At 41.2% G+C, this 21,200-nt stretch overlaps 1 protein-coding gene across 1 annotated transcript; it reads left to right on the top strand.

Annotated features, from left to right (window-relative positions):
- The first annotated feature begins 17,214 nt into the window (after nt 1-17,214).
- On the top strand, nt 17,215-20,982 carry LOC124268860 (probable G-protein coupled receptor 139). Its single transcript, XM_046703886.1, has 2 exons — nt 17,215-19,086; nt 20,660-20,982. Exons 1-2 carry the CDS (start codon nt 18,009-18,011, stop codon nt 20,743-20,745), a joined length of 1,164 nt encoding a protein of 387 aa, XP_046559842.1. The 5' UTR covers nt 17,215-18,008; the 3' UTR covers nt 20,746-20,982.
- The last annotated feature ends 218 nt before the right edge of the window (nt 20,983-21,200 follow it).

The raw sequence follows: 21,200 nt of genomic DNA, 5'->3' as shown, positions 1-21,200 counted from the left end.
TAACGTCGAGTGCAAGAGTCAGTGTATGTTTGTATGTGTGTGTGTGTGTGTGCGCGCGCGCGCGCGCGTGCGTGCGTGCGTGCGTGTGTTGTTGTTGTGTGTGTGTGTGTACGTGCGCGCGTGCGTGCGCGTGTGTGTTGTTTTTGTGTGTGCGTGTGCGTGTGCGTGTGCGTGTGCGTGGCTACTTGTGCTGGTAGCCGGAGATACCATGGCGACGTTTAACATGAACATCCAGGGGCGGATACAGCTTTTTGAGAATGTGTGTGTGTGTGTGTGTGTGTGCGCGCGCGCGCGCGTGCGTGTGTGTGTGCGTGCGTGCATGCTCTAAATGACATATCGTATACATACCATCATCACCGAATCAACAGCCTCTTGATGTGTCATTACTGAAAAAACATATGAATATTTTATTCTTTCTTGAAAACAATATAATCTTCTTTTCATTTATCAGTTACGGATAATATGCACTTACGTTTTCCTTATAACTTTCCTGCCACTGCACTATCTCCGGATTATACGTAATTCGTGCAGGTATAAAATGTTATTAGGGCACCGGATAATAGATAGACACTCTGAACATGTTAATAATCCAAGCATGTTTACATTTCAATAAATATTTCTATCAAAGAGGTCACATACCTATAGGACAATACAATTGTACAATACACAACCATCTAATTTACATAGCCTCATATAAACACTTGTCCCACAATTGACTAGATATGTACTGATATGGTATACAACATATGAAGAAGTACAACGTTTCACTACTGTTACAATTATTGATGCAGTGTACCATCAAGTTTAAAAGCTATATATACCAAGATTTAAAATAGTTGATTGACAATTTGAGTTCATTAAGTTAGTAAAAGATTCCTGTTATAGTTTCATTTATTTAAAATACCTTTCCGTAAATCAGTAAATGCTGTACATACCAATAAAAAGTGAAATTCATTTTCAATATAATCAAATCCCTGATCCATAACATGAACAGTGAGTACATAATCTACATTCAACATCAATACCAGTTCTACGTCCAACTTCTACCATTGAATTATGATTACCACATCTAAAACGACTTAAAGCTTGGCGATAAACCTGCCCCTTATACAGTGATGAGATAGGAGATTCCACATTTAATAATGACTTGAAGGTTACGTATAAACTTAATCTTGAAGTTTCAGCAATGTAGTGCGCCACTGTTGCAGGCCGATATCCTTGAAGCGTTGTTTGACTTCTGATACAGAGTTTTCACGGCTTCCAAAATCTTGAGCTATCCATACGATTCCAAATCCTAATATATGTAAAATGTCCTTTAAGAATGATACCCATGAAATACGTTTAGAAAGATCAAGTTGATATAGCATTAGGTAAGGCTGTTTTGGTAACCTTCTGTTGTTCATGATAATTAATTTGCTCCAATATGGGATACATTACATTATTTACGTTATATATATAGAATGTCGTCCACAATATTCAAGAACAGCGGCGTTACAAGATGAATTTGATAATTTTAAAATCCTTTTGAAGTATTTTGTTTGAATGTTTCAATAGTTCTGTAAGTCTGATACTCCCAGATTTCCGAGCCATAAGTTTCGTAAGCACGATGCTGTCGAAGAGTGGAGATGCTGTATAATAGGAAGTCCGCCACATACTGAGTTAAAGTTATAGAGTGAAAAACATGCTTTTTCTGCTTGTTGGCTCTGCACTTTGAATCTTCCATCTCTGTAACTAATTAATTCCAGTGAAAACAGTTAGGGAATCAGCATACAGCCCTGGCGCGTTTCCGTATCGCATGTGAAAGAATCACTCAGTCAAGCTCCAGTTCTAACACACAGCAGCTAAGTTTTGAGTACATATCTCTCCAGAAGGTTCAAGACTCGTCCACGAATACCATAGTTCATCGAGGCAGACACCACAGGTGATTATGATGGACACAGTCAACTACTCTTGGCATAATAAACCAACAAAAATTCAGTGAAAACGTCCTCCGACTTTGATAAATTACTTTCCTATCATTCCGTGAAGGGTAAAGGTGTTGTCGATAGTGGTATATCCTTTTCTGAATCCGACTTAAGTTTCATAAATAATATCATTAGTTTGAGGGATTGTAAACGTCCATTGCGTATTTTTGTGACCAGACAAAACGTGCTACGACTAATGGCATGTTATCTTTAAGCTGTGAAGATAGTTCATTTCTTATGTTCACTCCAAAGACATGTTTCAGTCTACAGCGGGTAGGGAGTCGTGGCGTCATCTGTCTGCAATTGGACTGGGCAACCTGTCCCGGGATCATAAACTGCCTTAAGTCCATATTTTGGCATAACTCTTAAAATTTAGACTTAAGACCAAAGACTAAATTGTGTCTTAAATCGGGGATCACGATGCTCGATCTTTGAGATCTAGGTCTAAGACCAAATTTGATCGGATGCCTGAAGTGATTCGTCTCGTTCGTCGGGTTCTTTCTATGAGAGGTAGATTATACAATCTGAGGACTTTCAGAGACCATTTCAACATGTGGGGTGCCGTGATGTACTTTGTCAATAGCTGTTTAGTACACCGTGATGAACTTTGTCAATAGCTGTTTAGTACACCGTGATGAACTTTGTCAATAGCTGTTTAGTACACCGTGATGAACTTTGTCAATAGCTGTTTAGTACACCGTGATGAACTTTGTCAATAGCTGTTTAGTACACCGTGATGTTTAGTAGTACACCGTGATGAACTTTGTCAATAGTTTAGTCCACTGTGATGTACTCTTTGTCACACCGTGTTTGTACACCGTTTGAACTTAGTCATATAGTTAAGTCCACTGTTGAGTACACTGTGATGAACGATAGCGAATGAAGTATGAAATTAGTAGCCCATACTGAACTGACCGAGGGCAGGTATGCCAGACGTGAATGTGTAACGTATTGCCTCGATGTTTATGATATATGATCTGATCCCTGTGATCATACCTTGTGGCACACCTGTTTGGTAAAGGTAAGTGGGATATGTAGCGAGATATATGAATTGAATTTCCACAAAGGAACTACCTTGGCAACCTGTTTGGTAAAGGTAAGGGGATATGTCGAGACAGAACTGAAGCCACAAAGAAGGGGGTAGCCTTCAACTGGGTATACACAGACTCTGAAGGACGGTGATGTGGTGAATCTTTTATGTACGCTTCATACCATGAGCCGAGTGACTCCTGATTACGAACGGGCACAACGTTTGCCATGGCGTAGACATGAACACATACCTGGTGCCCGTCTGTGGGGTTCCCTGTGATTGGTAATTAACACTGAATGTTCTAGACGAATATGATAACCACGATTTCATATGGGTTTTATACGTTTTAAATATTACTGTGTTTGTTTAGATATTCAGTTGCGTCTAATTGGAACCATTTACAATTTTCAAATGTGAAATTCTTAAACAATATGAAACATGGTATTATTTTAATGAAATCGCGTAAGCTGTTTCAGAATATATTGATGAATCCATCTTTAAATTTAACAAGAGCACTCACATTTAGCGTTAAATGGGAAATCGGCATTACTGATGGCTTTGCAATTGGCTTGGACAAAAAAGTCCCACTTAGACCATTTTTCAATATATACTAGCAACATCAAGAAACTGTGCATTGTCAAAATATTATCCCAGTTGATAAGTACGATAACAATGTCAAAGGTACATATAAACTTTAATGGAGGGATCATGAGACCATAACAAGTCGGGAGAATTTCAATTGAAAAGTCAATCACAATGACGTCACGAGTCAACAAGCGGAACAGGGGTCAAACGACCATGTCACAAGCTCAATAACGGGTATGTCCACCATCAGCATTGAGAACAGCAGTGCATCGACGACACATAGAGCCTATCAAACGTGCAAGGAAGGCTTGTGGGATGTCACGCCAGATTCTCTCAAGTTCTGTTGCAAGGTCAAGGACGTTATCTGGCTGATGAGAAAGACGGAGTAGACGTCCACTCATCTCGTCCCAAACATGCTCTATCGGGGAGAGATCCTGTGAAATTGCAGGCCAAGGCAGTAAGTCAACGTTGTGGTGTTGCAAGAAATCCAAAGCAACCCTTGCCGTATGAGGGCGGGCAATGTCCTGTTGGAATGTTAACTCAGGGCTATGACGTTGCAGAAAAGGAATTGCCACAGGTCGAAGAATCTGATCCCTGTAGCCCACACCAGTTAAGTTGCCCTGAACAATCACCACAGGAGTTCTTTGGCGTGCTGTTATTCCACCCCAAATCATCACGGAACCACCACCAAAGCCATTCCTCTCCAAGACACAGGCCTGTGCATAACGTTCCCCCACGCGTCTATAGGCACGTTGACGTCCATCACTATGGGAAATGTTAAACCTGGACTCATCTGTAAAAACAACATTTCTCCACCAAAACAAAGGTCTGCGGACATGATTTCGGCACCACATTCGGCAAGCTTGTCGATGACGTTGTGTCAGGATAGGCCGTATGGTGGGACGTCGTGGTCTGATCCTGTGATGACGTAAACGTTGTCGAACTGTGTTGGGGTTGATACGGCGAAGTCCTGGGATGGTTCGGGCAGTCATCACTGCAGTCTGAAACCTGTGGCGAAGATGGGTCACCCTTATCCATCTGTCCTGTCTTGGCGTTGTTACACGTGGACGTCCAGAACGTGGCCGATCGATGACGTCATTTGTGTTCTGTTAGCGTCTCACCAGTGCAGAAATGGTGTTCCGATGGCAGTGGAAATGTGCAGCCACTTGTCGTTGAGACATTCCCCCACGGACCATCCCAATGGCCTCATGACGTTGTGCAGACGTGAGCCTTGGCATGATATGCGTTTCAATAGCCGTTTAAGTTTTTGAACGATCGCAAGGGCAGGGGTTGAGCTTTCCAAAAGTGACAGTATTGTGTGGCATTCATTTGCTCTGCTTCTCTTTCCCGGAATGCACGTGCAACAACGTATTGCACGTCTCAAGGACGAACCCACTGACGTCACGGAACGTGGCACGTGCATGCATGTTGGATACATGTCACTAATCTCTGAGTTTAAATCCTTATGTGTCTACACAGGTTTGATAAATTTAGATTTAAAATTTTTGTATGCACAGTTTCTTTATGTGCCTAGTATAGTTGATTAAAAAATACAACCCATCTTTCATTATGGATGCGAAATATGGGGACACCACAGATTAGAGGTGGTACAAAGGGCACAGTTCATGTGGTCAGTATCTTGGTACTGGAGACGCTGCACTCAGTTGTAATGTATGGATGTGCATGTATGACATACGGTTTAACTCAAAAGGTTCAGTGATGTTTTGATATTGTCTCATGAAAATATGTTATGGTGATAATAATTTCGAAGGAAAGTTTATTACAATTATACATACGAATGTAAAATAAATGTCATATATTTATCTTACCATCATGTTTCTCAATCTGTTGACTACATGTCATAGCATCTATTTTTCATTTGATATAATTTGTGTTGTTTCTTTTCCTTGCCATGATAATGTTTCATCTATCTATGTATACTGGAGCGATCTTCATATAAGTTCTTTTGAGTTTGCTGACCAATCCAGTTGATGTTTCTTTCATGAAATAAATATGTTTAAACCACATGAATGTAAAATGGTGTATAGAATGACAAAAGCAAGGACTGGAAACATTCTCCTTTCTATCCTATGCATCGTATGCAGAAATCATTCCTAATATGTTATCATGGTCAGTATGACATTATTAAATGTTGTGTCTTGTTTGATGAAGATATTACAGCTTTCTAATTAAGGATTTCTGATATCCTGGCGATTAAAAACCTGGAATGGTATACTGAAGACATGTGAATCCGGTTACCCATGGGAGTGAAATGTGTCCGTTTTCGATGTTCTTGTTACAGTGGTGTACAACCTCAGTCACCGATAATGTTGTATTAACCCATTTATGCATTGATTTTCATCAAATTTTGTGAGCTGGTTTCTTTTGCAAGCAATGAAAGGAATGAGGTGTCATTTTACCAGTAAAATGAATTTTTCCATACTTTTTTAACACTGCAAAAGTGCGTCCCATAAATGGGATAATATGCAGATGAGTGAACTTGGGGGAGATCAACCTCTTAAATCTTAATTGACTCTTTTCATTTGAAAACTTTCATGGAATAAAACCGAACTGGCTGTTATATGAAACTATGTGCATTAACAAATTGAAAACTGGACATGTCATGGGCATTCTTGATCGCATAATTTTTTCTGATGAACTAAACATCATAGTTGATGAATGTATCCCTACGTCCTCTGCTGTTCCTCACATATGAAAACCATGGGTGCAGGGTTATTGTACAGTGTTAGGTAGGTGCATTCATACACACATCTGGAGGAAGTGAAGGGCCTTGGGTATGTCATATGCCAGTAAGTAGATTATTGGTTTCTAAGTGCCAAACTAATAAATTATTGATCATGCGTTCAATGGTTTTGCAAACGCAGCTAGTCAGTGAAATTGGTCGATAATTTGAAGGATCGGTAGGGTCACGTCCAGGTTAAGGAACTGGAACAATTATAGCATCACGCCATGAAGAAGGAAATTCCACTGACGTCCAAATACTATATCACACATTTAAAAAGGGTTTCTAAACACGATTCTGTAAGTGCTTATTTAAGTTCACTTATCTGCATATTGACGGTACTTTAGCGGAAAATTGAGTATGGAAAAAATGCAAACCATTTTCATTTTATTTTTCCATTTGAACAACGAAAGCTTTAAACACATTCTAATGAACTTACATAGTTAAAATAGGGACCAATCAAAAATCATCTTACCTTACACTTCGCCGAATTGGCAGGGGACCTGCCTTGCCACTGGAAGTGGCCATGCTTAAAGAACAAACTCTACAAGTAATGTAAATGGTTCAACCACTACTAATTTACTCAGCTTCATTCACGTCTACACTGCAACTTTCTATCTTCAACAGGAGAGAAATGCTTTTTTGAAGTACCCGTCCCCCCAAAAGGGACGATATGCATAAATTGGTTTCAAATTACGTCATAATGCAACTGAAACTGGTTGATGAGTTCACAAACCCTGGTGAGATTTGCTCTGTGCTAATACCTTGTTTCTCTCTAGTCATGGTTTAAAGAAAGTGTTTCACACACAACGCAGCTGTATCATGTATGAATGTGTTTTCATGTCTCGAGGGATCACACACCAACTACACCCTAGCACCCACTACACCCCAGCACCCACTACACCCAGCACCCACTACACCCCAGCACTCACTACACCCCAGCACCCACTACACCCCAGCACCCACTACACCCCAGTACCCACTACACCCCAGCACCCACTACACCCCAGCACCCACTACACCCCAGCACCCACTACACCCCAGCACCCACTACACCCCAGCACCCACTACACCCCAGTACTCACTACACCCCAGCACTCACTACACCCCAGTACCGACTACACCCCAGCACTCACTACACCTGTGACATGTGGACAGGAGGATCCGAGTCACTGACGCAGAGAACACCCTCGTGGCTCTCTATGTCATAGTTCCCTTTGTTTAAAAGAATATGTGTACTGACCGATACACCTATATGATTGTTTGAACAGAGATAGTATGTAGATACTAACCTACGCCTATTTGTGTATCAGAAAACACTAAATGCACCGAAAGAGCTGTATTGACTAATATTTGTTTTCTGAGCAGCATCTCCGTCGTTATTTCCTAATTTGATCATAACGCGCTTCTTCCGAGAGATCATAGTGGATTCCTAAATTACACGTTTCATAAGCGATGTTCTATGGAATACAGTGGCTCACTGGTGACTGTGGTGCATTCATGTTGAATTTCTCACCTAGGCAAAGCGGCTGTAAAATATCTGAAATATCGTGTTAGGGGTCAGTTGAAGGCTTCAACCTGGTCCGACTGTGTTGTTAAGATATCCCGTCCTTTCCATAACCAGCTGTTCATCTACCAGTACTTGCTGAAAGCTGAAATGAAGAGGTATAACACTACAGTTATGTAACTCCGCATGACAACCAAGACATGTCTTTTAAGCACAGTGTTCCCTAGATTGATGATTCCAAGGGAGATCAAAGGGAATCACAACCGGCAGTGATGTAGGAAGTTGTCATGGTCGCCAACGATCTTGAAGAACGATAGGGGGAGCCAGAAAATTTCAAGGATGACATTTGTGGATCATTTGTCCGTAATAGTCATTTATCAGTCATTTACTCGACATGGTCGTCAGCCATAGACGTTGACCCACACATCGTAAACAGAGAGGGTGTCGAGACAATGCTGTTACTTCACAGGTGATATAGCTTCTTTATACTCAATCATCTTTACAAAACAGTGATATGAATTGGGCATGTTTCTTTACCGTTTATAATATCCACACCGTGTTATATTAATTATGTTGTCATTTTGCTGGTATCATGTACACATGTAATCAGTATGTGATCTGTTATACAGGAAACATCGTAATCAGTATGTGATCTGCAGTGTAGGAATTGCTGTAATCAGTGAGTGATCAGTAATTCTGTGATTATTTTAATCATTTCCTGTCCATTTAATGTAACTGATGCTTGTTTTCTAGATTGTATAATGGGACAATGTCATTATTTATTCAAGTATGCATGCGATACTATTGTTGAATTGTGGATATCAATAATAGCCCATTAATAAATCAGACGTTTGATTGGCAATATGTTCATACCTGCACATTAAAATCATTCGTGAAATCATTTGGAGGGCTTCACGAGAAGACTGACTGACTGAGTTTAGTTTTACGCCGCTTTTAGCAATATTCCAGCAATATCACGGCGGGGGACACCAGAAATGGGCTTAACACATTGTACCCATGTGGGGAATCGAACCCGGGCCTTCGGCGTGACGAGCCAACGCTTTAACCACTAGGCTACCCCACCGCCCCTTCACGAGAAGAATACCGATGAGTCTGTCACGTTGAGGACAGTATATCTTGTGTTGATTTATACTTGGCCAATGTGATGCTCACAGCATTGTAACGATATAACATAAACCGCCAGTACTCATTTACAATAGCCGAATGTAATATTTAGGGGTACTTTCTTTTCACTAGCTTTTTGTGTAGAGTATTCAGCAAAATTTAAAACTTGATACATTTCGACATGTTTCTTTTTCTGTATAATCAAATACATCTACAAGACTATTAAACAGTATAGTAAACAGTGGTGTTTGGGACAATGTCATAATTTATTCAAGTATGCATGCGATAAATTTCAGTGATTATGTATAATCATTGAGTGAATCAGACATTATACATGTATAATCATTGAGTCAGACATTATACATGTATAATCAAGTGAATGCATGCATGTATAATCATTTGAATCAGACATATACATAATCATTGTATATTATACATAATCATTGAGTGAATCAGACATTATACATGTATAATCATTGAGTGAATCAGACATTATACATGTATAATCATTGAGTGAATCAGACATTATACATGTATAATCATTGAGTGAATCAGACATTATACATGTATAATCATTGAGTGAATCAGACATTATACATGTATAATCATTGAGTGAATCAGACATTATACATGTATAATCATGTATATATCATGTATAATCATTGAATCAGACATTATACATGTATAATCATTGAGTGAATCAGACATTATACATGTATAATCATTGAGTGAATCAGACATTATACATGTATAATCATTGAGTGAATCAGACATTATACATGTATAATCATTGAGTGAATCAGACATTATACATGTATAATCATTGAGTGAATGATTATCATGATCATTGATACAGACATTATACATGTATAATCATTGAGTGAATCAGACATTATACATGTATAATCATTGAGTGAATCAGACATTATACATGTATAATCATTGAGTGAATCAGACATTATACATGTATAATCATTGAGTGAATCAGACATTATACATAATCACTGAACATTTGTGGGATCATACATAATCCCTGGTTATACATATTCACTGCAACATATTTTCTTCCAGCATTGATATATTCCAGAAGCTGCACATCAGTTGTCAGATTTTTAAATACGTGGACCCATGTAATGACGCGTGAGCAACAGTTACTGTGGGGACGATGTGAGACTGGTAGCTGTCACACCCAGGTCAACCCCGTCACCCCGTTCACAACTGACCTGACAGACCCGACAGAGTGAAGCACACACAAACGTACGGACATGCATGTTTCTGGTGAAACGTTATTGATGAAGTGAAAATACCTCAGCATAATGTTTCGTGACTGTTATTCATTTGGAACAGTATTATTTGGTTTTAGGAAAGGGCGACATTTCTATATTTCTATTTTTTGTGTTTCTCATCGCCCGACCGACCCTTCTAATTTTATTGCCGACCCTCACAAAAAACCTTTTTCTTCATACCAACACCGCCGACTCGAACCTAAAACGTACCGCCTCGTCATATAAAATGTTTCTCTTTTAATCAGACGCCGCCAAGTCCAAAGAACGCGAGAAATTGTGATAAGAATTACAATAAATGAGAATCAAGACCATTATTCAGATAATTTTGTCTTTATTAAGTCTCTTTTTTCTTCCCGACCGACCGGCCCATGTTCAGAATTTGGTGGCTAAGTGAAACACATAAAAAAAATGATGCCCTAAGATGCAGTGGTGTGCAAGAAGTTATGTTTGGACTTGGAGTCTACTGTGATGTGGAAGCTTGAAGGCCTGTCCGGCAGAGAATTACTCAATGATGCGTGCTCCTCTCGTCTCACATTACATCAATACCGGTAGTGATGAAGGTCGGTATGTCCACCCTGCATTTCCAGCATTGGCCTGATAGCATGACTATTGTTTGGTGATTATTATCATGTTTATATGCAGACCTTTAGCTTGTAATAAAGATAAGATGAGGCTGATGAGGATAGCCTTCGCGTGGTACGCATACCAGATGAAAGACTACACAACGCAGATGTGTGGATGACAATGAGCGCGGTGTGGATGGCGCCGACGGGACCGGATATATAGTTTAGCTATTTGCAGCCCTCCGCCGTGGAAAAGCAGACGGGCAAAGCATAGGCAAGTTTGTACTTCCTCCCGCGGAGACAGCAGGCAGGAAAAGCAGGCTGCTAAGGCATTGGAAACTTTTGTACTGTAATGTTTGGGCTGCCAGTGTAAAAGCAGAAGCCAAGTATCCATTTTTTAAGCTGATTTGGTGTTTAGTCCCGTCGGCACCATGCCAACAAGGACGCACGCTGCCCACTGCCGGACAGCGGGCGGGGCTGCAATCCACAACGAGTTAAATAGTTAAAGGGGGAGTAGGGGAGGGGGCGCAAAAGAGGTTTCACTGATACTTAACTGCTATGCAGTGCTGCCAGAATGGCCCGATGTTGGGCCGCCATGCCCAGCTTGGACAAGTGAAGGTAGTGGACGAGGCCCAGGCTACGTCACTGCGGCCCGAGGTGTTATGACTGGAGCCAATCACCCACGATGACCCTGCAACCCATCATTATTCACATTAAATTTGTACGCCTAGCCGAGGCATACGAATATACGCCCTGTAGGCATTATATCTCCAGCGACCAAATTCCTGAATCTGAACAGCCGGAATTCCTTGTAACACTGCTGTGCTTGCTGCCCCTATCCGAAATGAATGAGAAGAATAAAGGTTAATATTGATGAGTTGTTTTGCTTCCGTTAGCGTCTTCCAGAGCACTGCCTGAAAATGAAATCTTGTTAGAGGAGCCGAGTTAGTATGAATAAAGAGATACCCGTCTGTACGTGGTCGAACAGCCAAAAATCGCACCAGAGCTTTGACAGGGCATAGTATGGACTGAGGGACTGCCTGAATGGCAATGCGTGTGCCGTGGACCTGCTGGTCTGTTTTGGAGGCCCGTGGGACCACCTCCACGTAGGATTGGTCGCTAGCAAGAGACATGTCCTTCAGCAACACAGCCCTCTGTGACGTGTCGCTGATTGAAAGGGCGACTACCTCGCTTACCCTGAAAAAACCCAAAGAATGTTAGCAGGTGCGCTGATGATAACAGATAAGTTTCATATGAAGACCTGCATAACGTGGGAAGGAGTTGCACAATCCTACGCAGTGTAAAATCGGAATTTCTCTTTGTTCACATTTCAAACAAGCGCAGTCTGTCGAGCACAGCGCTCGTTTTCACACCCAATATGTTTCGTTTCATTTTATCTAGACAGTTGGTATTGGTGACAAAGACCAGTTGCAATTTGATACTAAATTGCATGGGGAATTCAGTGATGCATTTTTCGAAGCTGAATATGAAACACACGTGATGTAATAGGCTTCTCAACACCGGCCTTCGCGAAACGTGTCTTTGCAAACACCATCCAACATGGTGGAAAGCGCTCTACGGCACTCGTGTAAGTGTATTCTTGAAAACATCCCAACCGATTCTAGATTCATCGGCAACGTTTCAGAATTATCACCAGCGACCCCATGCAAAACTGATATCAGTGATCATGGATATGTTATTTTGGAACTCAATACTCCCAGTAATTATCCGAAGAAATATTAAATTAAATCGTGAATACAGAAGGAAAGGACGGAAAGCGAAAGCGGACGTGAATTAAATGTGAAGTAAAGTCACCTGGTATAGATGGCCTTCCTCCAGAATTAAAAAAAAATGCACCTTCCCTTGCTATGAACCTTATATGGCAATACACCAATATATACATATTGTTTAATATCATTTTAGATTCAGGAGTATTTCCCTTTGCTTGGAATGTTGGTTTATTGGTGCCTATTTATAAACAAGGAAATTATCGAGGAATATCCATGTTATGTGTGATTGGTAAAATATTCACTTATGTTCTTGAAAGACGACTGCGTAGCTGGGCCGAGTTTAATGCTTTACTTAATGAAGGGCAAGGAGGCTTTAGAAATAATTATTCTACCATAGATAATATGTTCTGGAATGAAAAATGGTTCTTTAAAGCTTTACCTGTAGAGGTCACCCCTTATTATAAATATTTGCGAATTGTATTTTCATCTGGTTTAGTTTGGTCCCAAGCTTGTGAAACGCTATCTTTACAAGCCAAACGTACATGTGTCCCTCTGTTTCAACTGTTCACGATGTATCAAAGTATGTCTTGAACTATTGCTCATAACATATTTGTCAGTAAGATACTACCAATTTTAACCCGTGGAAGTGAAATTTGGGGCTATACTTATAGAACGTGTATTGAAAAGGTTCATAGAGAGTATTTTAGAAGATTTTTATCAATCGGTAAAAAAACTGCATCATGTGCTGTACTTGGAGAAATTGGCAGATATGATTTGTGTGTACATAATTATTCAAGGTGTATTAAATATTGGTGCCGAATTATTCGTATGGACCAAAAGAGATCCCCAAATGCCTGCTATAACATGATGAAAGTCTATGATGACTCATGTTCGAATGCTTTTATTAACTACAGGATTCTCCTATGTCTGGTTAGCCCAGGATTGTGGCAATGTAAATCACTTCATGTTAGATTTTAAACAGCGTTGTATATATATTAATATACAACATTGGAATAGTAAAATAAGTGACTCATCATTTCTTGTAAATTACAGTACATTTAAGTCACGTCTTGAACCTGAACTGTATATGTCCTGTGGCGCATTAAACAAAGATCTAATGCGAATGTTAATCACATTTTGATGTCAATCACATAACTTGAAGATACAAAAAACAACGTTTTTGAAGATAATGGTCCCATATAATGAATTAATTTTTAGCAAATGCAATGTAAACTTGCTTGAAGATGAATATCACTTGTTGCTAATATGTCCATTTTAAACCGATGCAGGTCCCAATGTATTCAAGCCTATTTCTCCAGCCTTCCTTCAATTGTCAAATTTCCAGCCCTTATGAAGATACAAAACATGTATATTTCTGAAGCAAAACCTACGTTAACATGATTGTGTTATCATTTACAATATTTCAACTCTACACATCATGACAATGTTGTGCTACCTGTTGTACACTTGGCCACATGGCCTATTAAATCTGAACAACTTGATCTGATCTGATTATATCTGATATCAGTCTAATATTTTAATGCACATTCCTACCTTTAATACAACCTGTCTGTGACTCATGAAATATATTATTTAACCTGAGTCTGCTGGCTAAACTTTTGCCAAAGATTTTTAGTCAGTGTTAAGTAAAGTTATTCTTTAAAATTTTCCCATCTTTATTTGGCTTTTCATTTAGAGTAATCACTCCTCTTCTTTGAGAAATACTCAAACAGCCTTGCTCTATTGAATGATAAATTGAGGATTTGTAATTTTTTTTTTATCAGTCCAAATATCTATAAAATTCCAGGTTGAGGCCATCACATCCTGTGGACTTGTTAGACTTCATTTAAGTGCTTCAAATAGATAATTTTCTTTAATTTCACTTTCAAAAACAAATTTATTTTGAAACATCTTGTAGGCTTTATGAGTCAATGAAATATAGCGAGTCAATACCTCGTGTGACCACCGTGGGCATCCAGAACTGCACGGCATCGCCTCGGCATCGAAAAAATAAGTCTCAGAATTTCGTGATGCCCAATCGCAGCCCACTCTGCCTGTAGTGCCTGTGCGAGTTGCTGAAGTGTCTGGGGCTGAGGGTTACGGCGTCGCACCCGTCTGTCCAGGGCATCCCACAGATGTTCGATCGGGTTTAAGTCCGGTGATCTTGAGGGCCAGGGGAGCACATTGATGTTGTGGTTCTGGAGGAAGTCTCTAGTGTGACGTGCTGTGTGGGGGCCTGGCATTGTCCTGTTGAAACAACTCCCTCTGGCGATCAATGCTTGGAAGGAGGTGTGGGCGTAGGGTTTCGTCACAGTACCGTTGAGCTGTCAGGTTGCCCTGGATCATCACCAAATCACTTCTCCTACGGCAGGTGATCGTTCCCCACATCATAACACTTTCCCGGCCGAATCTGTCCACCTGGGGAACGCAAGCGTCGGCGAAACGTTCACGTCGACGTCTGTACACCCGCATCGTTCCAATAGAAATCGTGATTCATTACTGAACCAGATTCAACGCCAATTCGGTAGGTTCCGGGCCTGAACGTTGGTGCACCAATGAACTCGATGTCGACGATGTTGTTGTCGAAGCACAGGGCCCAAAATAAGGTCTTCTGGCATGTAAACCAGCCTCTCTCAACCTGTTCCTGACGGTCTGTGCAGAAAGCCTCCTCAATCCGGGTATTTGTCGAGCGGTACTGGTCGCCGTAGCTGTTCGATGACGCAGCTGATGTACCCGGATGTAGCGATCCTGCGCCGCAGTGGTCGCTCGAGGTCGCCATTTACGAGGGGCATCTGCTACCGAATTCTGCTGGCAATATCTCTCCCAGAGCCGTGAAATGGTGCTTTGGTGAACATTCATGCGTCGGGCAACTGCACGTTGAGGCTGGCCAGCTTCAAGCAAACCAATGGCGATATGACGGTTGGCTTCACTTAGACGTGGCATTTTGTGTTCGTCAACAATATTCCAAATACAGTGAATAATCGACAGACAGCGATCAACCTTTTATACCAATCATTGAGACTATCTGATCCCCAACTTTCACGTGCATTGCATGTGAATTGTGTATTCTGTGACACTACACGCCGAAATTGAAAATCATGCTGTTAAATACGGGTATTTTACGGATGGTGCGTTTTGTTGTGATGTTTCAAAACATAAACACCATAGGACTCATAAACAGTGCAAAACCTTTTGTAAAACGAATCACGTTTTAATTCATTGCTACATGAAATTGCAATTTTCATGATGCGTTTCTTTTTTGGGAGAGTATATACCTGTGGTGGAATGTGAGGACCTGGTCACATACGTGTTATTCTGTGACAACCAGGGTGCGGCTTATACTTGGCAGTGTTCTCAATGAATACTCAGCCCTTTGTCATTCGTGAGCCTAAAGAATGAGGACACTTTTTTATGGATATACAACTTCTTTATTCTGTATAGGCGACGTTTCGACATAGATTCTAATGTCGTTGTCAGGTAAGTGACATTCTATTAACATTTCATTGTCAAGCCGGCTCAATTCGACTTCCTGGTTGGGGCGGTGGGGTAGCCTAATGGTTAAAGCTTTGGCTCGTCACGCCGAAGATCCGAGTTCCATTCCCCATATGGGCACAATGTGTGAAGCCAATTTCTGGTGTACCCCGCCGTGATATTGCTTGAATATTCCTAAAAGCGCCGTAAAACCATACTCACTCACTCACTCACTCGACTTCCTGGTTGCTGTTGTTTAATCTTTCTGGTGTAAATATTTGATCACTGTCAGGAACATCTCCTGTATTCTGTCAGCCGTCGTCTTGACCCGTCGTCGATATTCAGTGACGTTTACCAGTGGTTAAATCGACAGGTCAGTTCCAGGAACCCTGTCATCCCTACATCATAACGGTCGTAACGGTCATGGTCAAAATGACATAACTGCATATAACTCACCCACTGAACTATATGTCAGGTGAGTGCGGGCAGTATAACTAGATCAAGATATTGCTGTTTGTATCACTCAGAGAATAACCATAAAACGTGTACATGTATATTAAGTCTCTAGTTTTCATTGAGCCTATTTGTATTTATGTTAAATGTTGCTTGAAGTCAACTCATCTGAAACTGTAGGTCTTAAAACGCCCCGTATACATTGTGAAGATACTATTACTGAAAGTATGAGGATAATATTCAGAGGAAGTCTCGCTAGAAGTGAGAGATTCATGTTTGTATAACACGAAACAACGAATCATTGTAAATGAGTTCAAGACAACTCGGGCGACGTGACGCAGCAAGTTAACAATTATTGTGAGTCCGCCAGCCCGGGAGGTTGAACGCCTCACCTGCATGTATTGCACATGTCCATTGTGTGCCAGCAGTATGGTATAATTATCTAGCAAGAATGGGTCAATATTTAAACACATACGTACCGCATGACTAACTTAAAGACGACTTTATAACATGGTTATGCTGTTTGAACCAGTTTGGGGCTACGTAATGACAATCGGATATTGTCAACATCTAATGTAGAAAGTTTTGTTCACACACACACACACACACGCACGCACGCACGCACGCACGCACACACACACACAAACACGACGGACTACAGATGTATCGAGGACACGGACTTGAGATGCATCCCCAGCATGAACTATATTTCTTTCTTAATGTACAGGGTGTTATTTGATCCCATGAGGTTCGGTGTTGTTACAACATTACATATTCATGCAGTCAGATTTGTCAACCTGAAATGAACCGAATCCTGCACTAAATGTAACTCGATGTAATTGTTCCGTTTGATATGCGGTGCAGGTAAACAGGTTAGGATCTCAACATAGTAACACGATCATCACTAATAGCGACGAGTAATGCTGAAGACGCCATTGTGTTACGGGCGGTGATTATTCAGGCGACAAAGCTTACTGGAGACTGTCGGCAGAAACTAGGCTTATTGGACACTGTCGTTAAAACATGGCTTTTGGATGACTGACCAATGGGGTATATTGTTCACAGGAACAGACATCACTGACATATTGCTCAGAGCCATAGTGAGATACAGTCAGCAGAAAGTAGTGGCGTATTGTTCACAGGGAACAGGTAGTCGGGACCCACTGTTCACATGAAATAGTGAGAAGTGACATATTGTTCACAGCAACCGGGAAGAGGAAATATGTTGTACATCGGTGGTGCCATATTCGTCACAGACATCGTGGCAGATTCTTCACTGGCAACTGACTATAGTGGGATGATGTTCAGAGGGGAGACAGATTGTTCACAGGATGCAGGCAACTGGGTGGAGGAGACTCGCTGCTTCTAGGAACAATAGAATAGAGACACAAAACGGGAGAACATGGAAATTATTGAACACTGTAAAGTTAATTTAAAAACGCGCAATTCCAGCAAGACCAACGATGAAGATGAAGAGATACTGTCATTCTCTTATAGAGAATCGCCGCTACAGTTGGCAAATGGTATTTGGTTTATGTGCACAAAATAAGAATGAATGATTCAAATTCTTCGAAGGAAGAGGATGACACAATACTGCCAAACCAAGAAACGGCCAATCTCCTGTGGCAGATCGTTCCGCCGATCCTCCTTCTAGTTGGAACTGTAGGTAATCTCCTTTCCATTGTTGTGTTGACCCGTAAGACAATGAGGAAGTCCAATGTGTCCAAATACTTGACCTGTCTGGCAGTGGCTGACTTATCTGTCATATACACGGGGCTCCTCGCACCATGGATAGAACATGAGTTTGACGTAACTATCCGTGATATTCACGAAGCTGCTTGTAAGATCCACACGTGGCTGCTGTACACATGTCTCCACGCTTCAGCCTGGATACTCGTCTCGGTCACCATTGAACGCACAGTGTTTGTTTGGCATCCCCTACGTTACAAGGTGTTTTGTACCAGGAGAGTCGCCACCTCCTGTATGATTGGTGTCACTGTTTTTTGTTTGATATTGAACAGTCACTTTCTATTCTTCTTGGTACATACTGAAACAGATACAGGAGTCTATGAGTGCGATTCCGGGTCAAGGGTTGACTATGAATACTTTCTCCATAACGTGTTCCCCTGGATTGATATGTGTGTGTGGTGTATCGCACCTGTTGTGGTTCATCTTGTGTGCAATATTCTCATCATTTACCGTCTACGTCGTCAAACCCATACATTCCAAAGACACAATTCAACAGCCAGAGCAGATAGATTGAGGCAAAATCTCGTAACGTCCATGACAACTATGCTGCTGAGTCTGAACCTAGTGTACCTCCTCTGCACGTTGCCTGTGTCCGTCTTCTTCGTTGTGGAGCAATATTGGAAGGTCATGTACCCAGGGAAGGAGGCGGAAGCTGCACGAGAGCTTATTAAGACATGTGTGAGTCTAGTCATGTACCTCAACAACTCCACGAACTTCATCATCTGTTTGGTGAAAGGTAAACGGTTTCGGAAGGAGGTTAGCACTATCTTCACCTGTGGGAGAACACGTGGCCCTACATTCCAACAAAGATCTACATCCATCTCTCATATATCAAGGTCATTCCGCCAGATGTCACTAGCAGAGTCTTCCAGCAGTTCCTGTACGTATTACCAACCTTGCTATCGTCACCATTTTTGTCTGACATATCCCATTTACCAGTCGATATCGTTATTCCGATATTATTCCTCAAAACAGATAAACCTGTTATTGAATCATAAGTGATAATGGCTACAGTGAGAATTGGTCTGTGTGGGAATTTCTTTGATATTTTAATCGCCATCAAATATAAATTGAGGAGTTATTAAAACCAGCACTAATTTTACAATAGTTGTAAAAGCGATATGCCATGAATTGCTTCAATGCACTCGTCACATTCAAGGTATCAGAGTCAATCTGGATACTGTCTGAATATCGATACAGACCATGCCGATGGCACACACTGTAATGATAACAAACACACAACCGAACTTCAACAACCAAACAACGTCAGCTATTGACATGTTTCTTTTACCTTTAGGAATTTACATATTTAAAATAAATACAGGAAATATATATCAGTTTCGACAGAACACCTGGGGTAAAATATAGGTATTGTTCACCTATTTAGTACGTGGATGATGTAGTTGTAGCGGTGATGGTAGTCACAGGTGCACATCTTTCACTGTTGCTACTATCGATGTTTATAAGGAGGACGATATCGTCAGTAATGTCCACAGTAGAACATGTGGACGCCGGGCAGCCCGTCACCTTAACCTCACATTATTCAGAGTAACAGTGGTAAATGTAACCCAGTAATAGTAATAATAATAGTAACAGTCAGCTTATATGGCGCTCATATCCAGGCACATTGCCTGCTCACGGCGCTACGTACATTACTATCCCCGGTCATAGGACGCTATCGTACTTTCATATACTTTTTCAACTCCCTGGGGATGGTACAGCCATGCTGCCTGTTAGGCGCAATGAACTAAACACACACATTGCCAGCACATCCTCACGGGTACTCATTTTACAGCTAGGTGAATTGAGCAGTATTACCACGAACCTTGCTTTGTAAAGATTGTCCCCCAATCCTAGCCGTGGTGGAGATGTGGTAGTTGTTATCGCTTGAGAAATCATGAACAGATGGGTTTTCGCTGTTTATACAACAAATATCACGTTACGTGATCTTACACCTCTGAGCTATGACATTAAAGCCCAACTTGCCACCATTACATTCTGTGCGACGCCGTTTGGGGGAGGGTCTGTTCATGGTTCACCGTAATATAAGCACACTCCCAGCTAAATGGGGTTTTGTTATTATTGTAATTGAGTCTGATCTTGTGAAGGCTTAACAATGAACACTTTGCATTATTGCGAACTGTTAACGTTTCGCTCACAGCGCGGATGCTTGTCTACTGGACCACGAAGGCGAGTGTTGACGAAGCTATTTGTCTATACACGGATACAATGCCATATATCGGAGTACACCATGTTCATGTAGAGACTCTGTTTTGGCACTCACATTGACATGGAATTATACATGCTCAACTTATTATCTCAGCTGACACAAACAGCCTTATGCATCATCAAACTATCTATAATGTTGCGTGGTAGGGCTATGCGATAGATAGCCTTGGGTTGTGTCTCATATATATCATACAGAAACACATGTCTGTTGTTTTACCTTTCAGCAAGTGACATTATTGGCCTGAGGTACAGACAATATTCTGCTCAAGATGGACAAATAAACGTCACAAACTCCAGTATGAGAATGTGACGAGGTGGACCAATAAACAACAGAAACCCCAGTATCAGAATGTGACGAGGTGGACCAATAAACAACACAAACCCCAGTATCAGAATGTGACGAGGTGGACCAATGAACAACACAAACCCCAGTATCAGAATGTGACAAGGTGGACCAATAAACAACACAAACCCCAGTATCAGAATGTGACGAGGTGGACCAATAAACAACACAAACCCCAGTATCAGAATGTGACGAGAGGTGGACCAATAAACAACACAAACCCCAGTATCAGAATGTGACGAGGTGGACCAAAAACAACACAAACCCCAGTATCAGAATGTGACGAGGTGGACCAATAAACAACACAAACCCCAGTATCAGAATGTGACGAGGTGGACCAATAAACAACACAAACCCCAGTATCAGAATGTGACGAGGTGGACCAATAAACAACACAAACCCCAGTATCAGAATGTGACGAG

The sequence above is a fragment of the Haliotis rubra genome, unplaced genomic scaffold (assembly GCF_003918875.1).
Source record: "Haliotis rubra isolate DU_JTF1 unplaced genomic scaffold, ASM391887v1 Scf140, whole genome shotgun sequence".
NCBI classification, from domain to species: domain Eukaryota; kingdom Metazoa; phylum Mollusca; class Gastropoda; order Lepetellida; family Haliotidae; genus Haliotis; species Haliotis rubra.
Note: the sequence above shows the minus strand (reverse complement) of the source record. Positions and strands in the feature narration are given on the sequence as shown.

Excerpts from the sequence above, each read along its gene's own strand:
- LOC124268860 (XM_046703886.1), top strand. The coding sequence starts at position 18,009 with ATGAATGATTCAAATTCTTCGAAGGAAGAGGATGACACAATACTGCCA. Across the intron at positions 19,087-20,659 it reads AGAGTCTTCCAGCAGTTCCT|CAAGTGACATTATTGGCCTG; the intron begins GTACGTATTACC and ends TTTACCTTTCAG.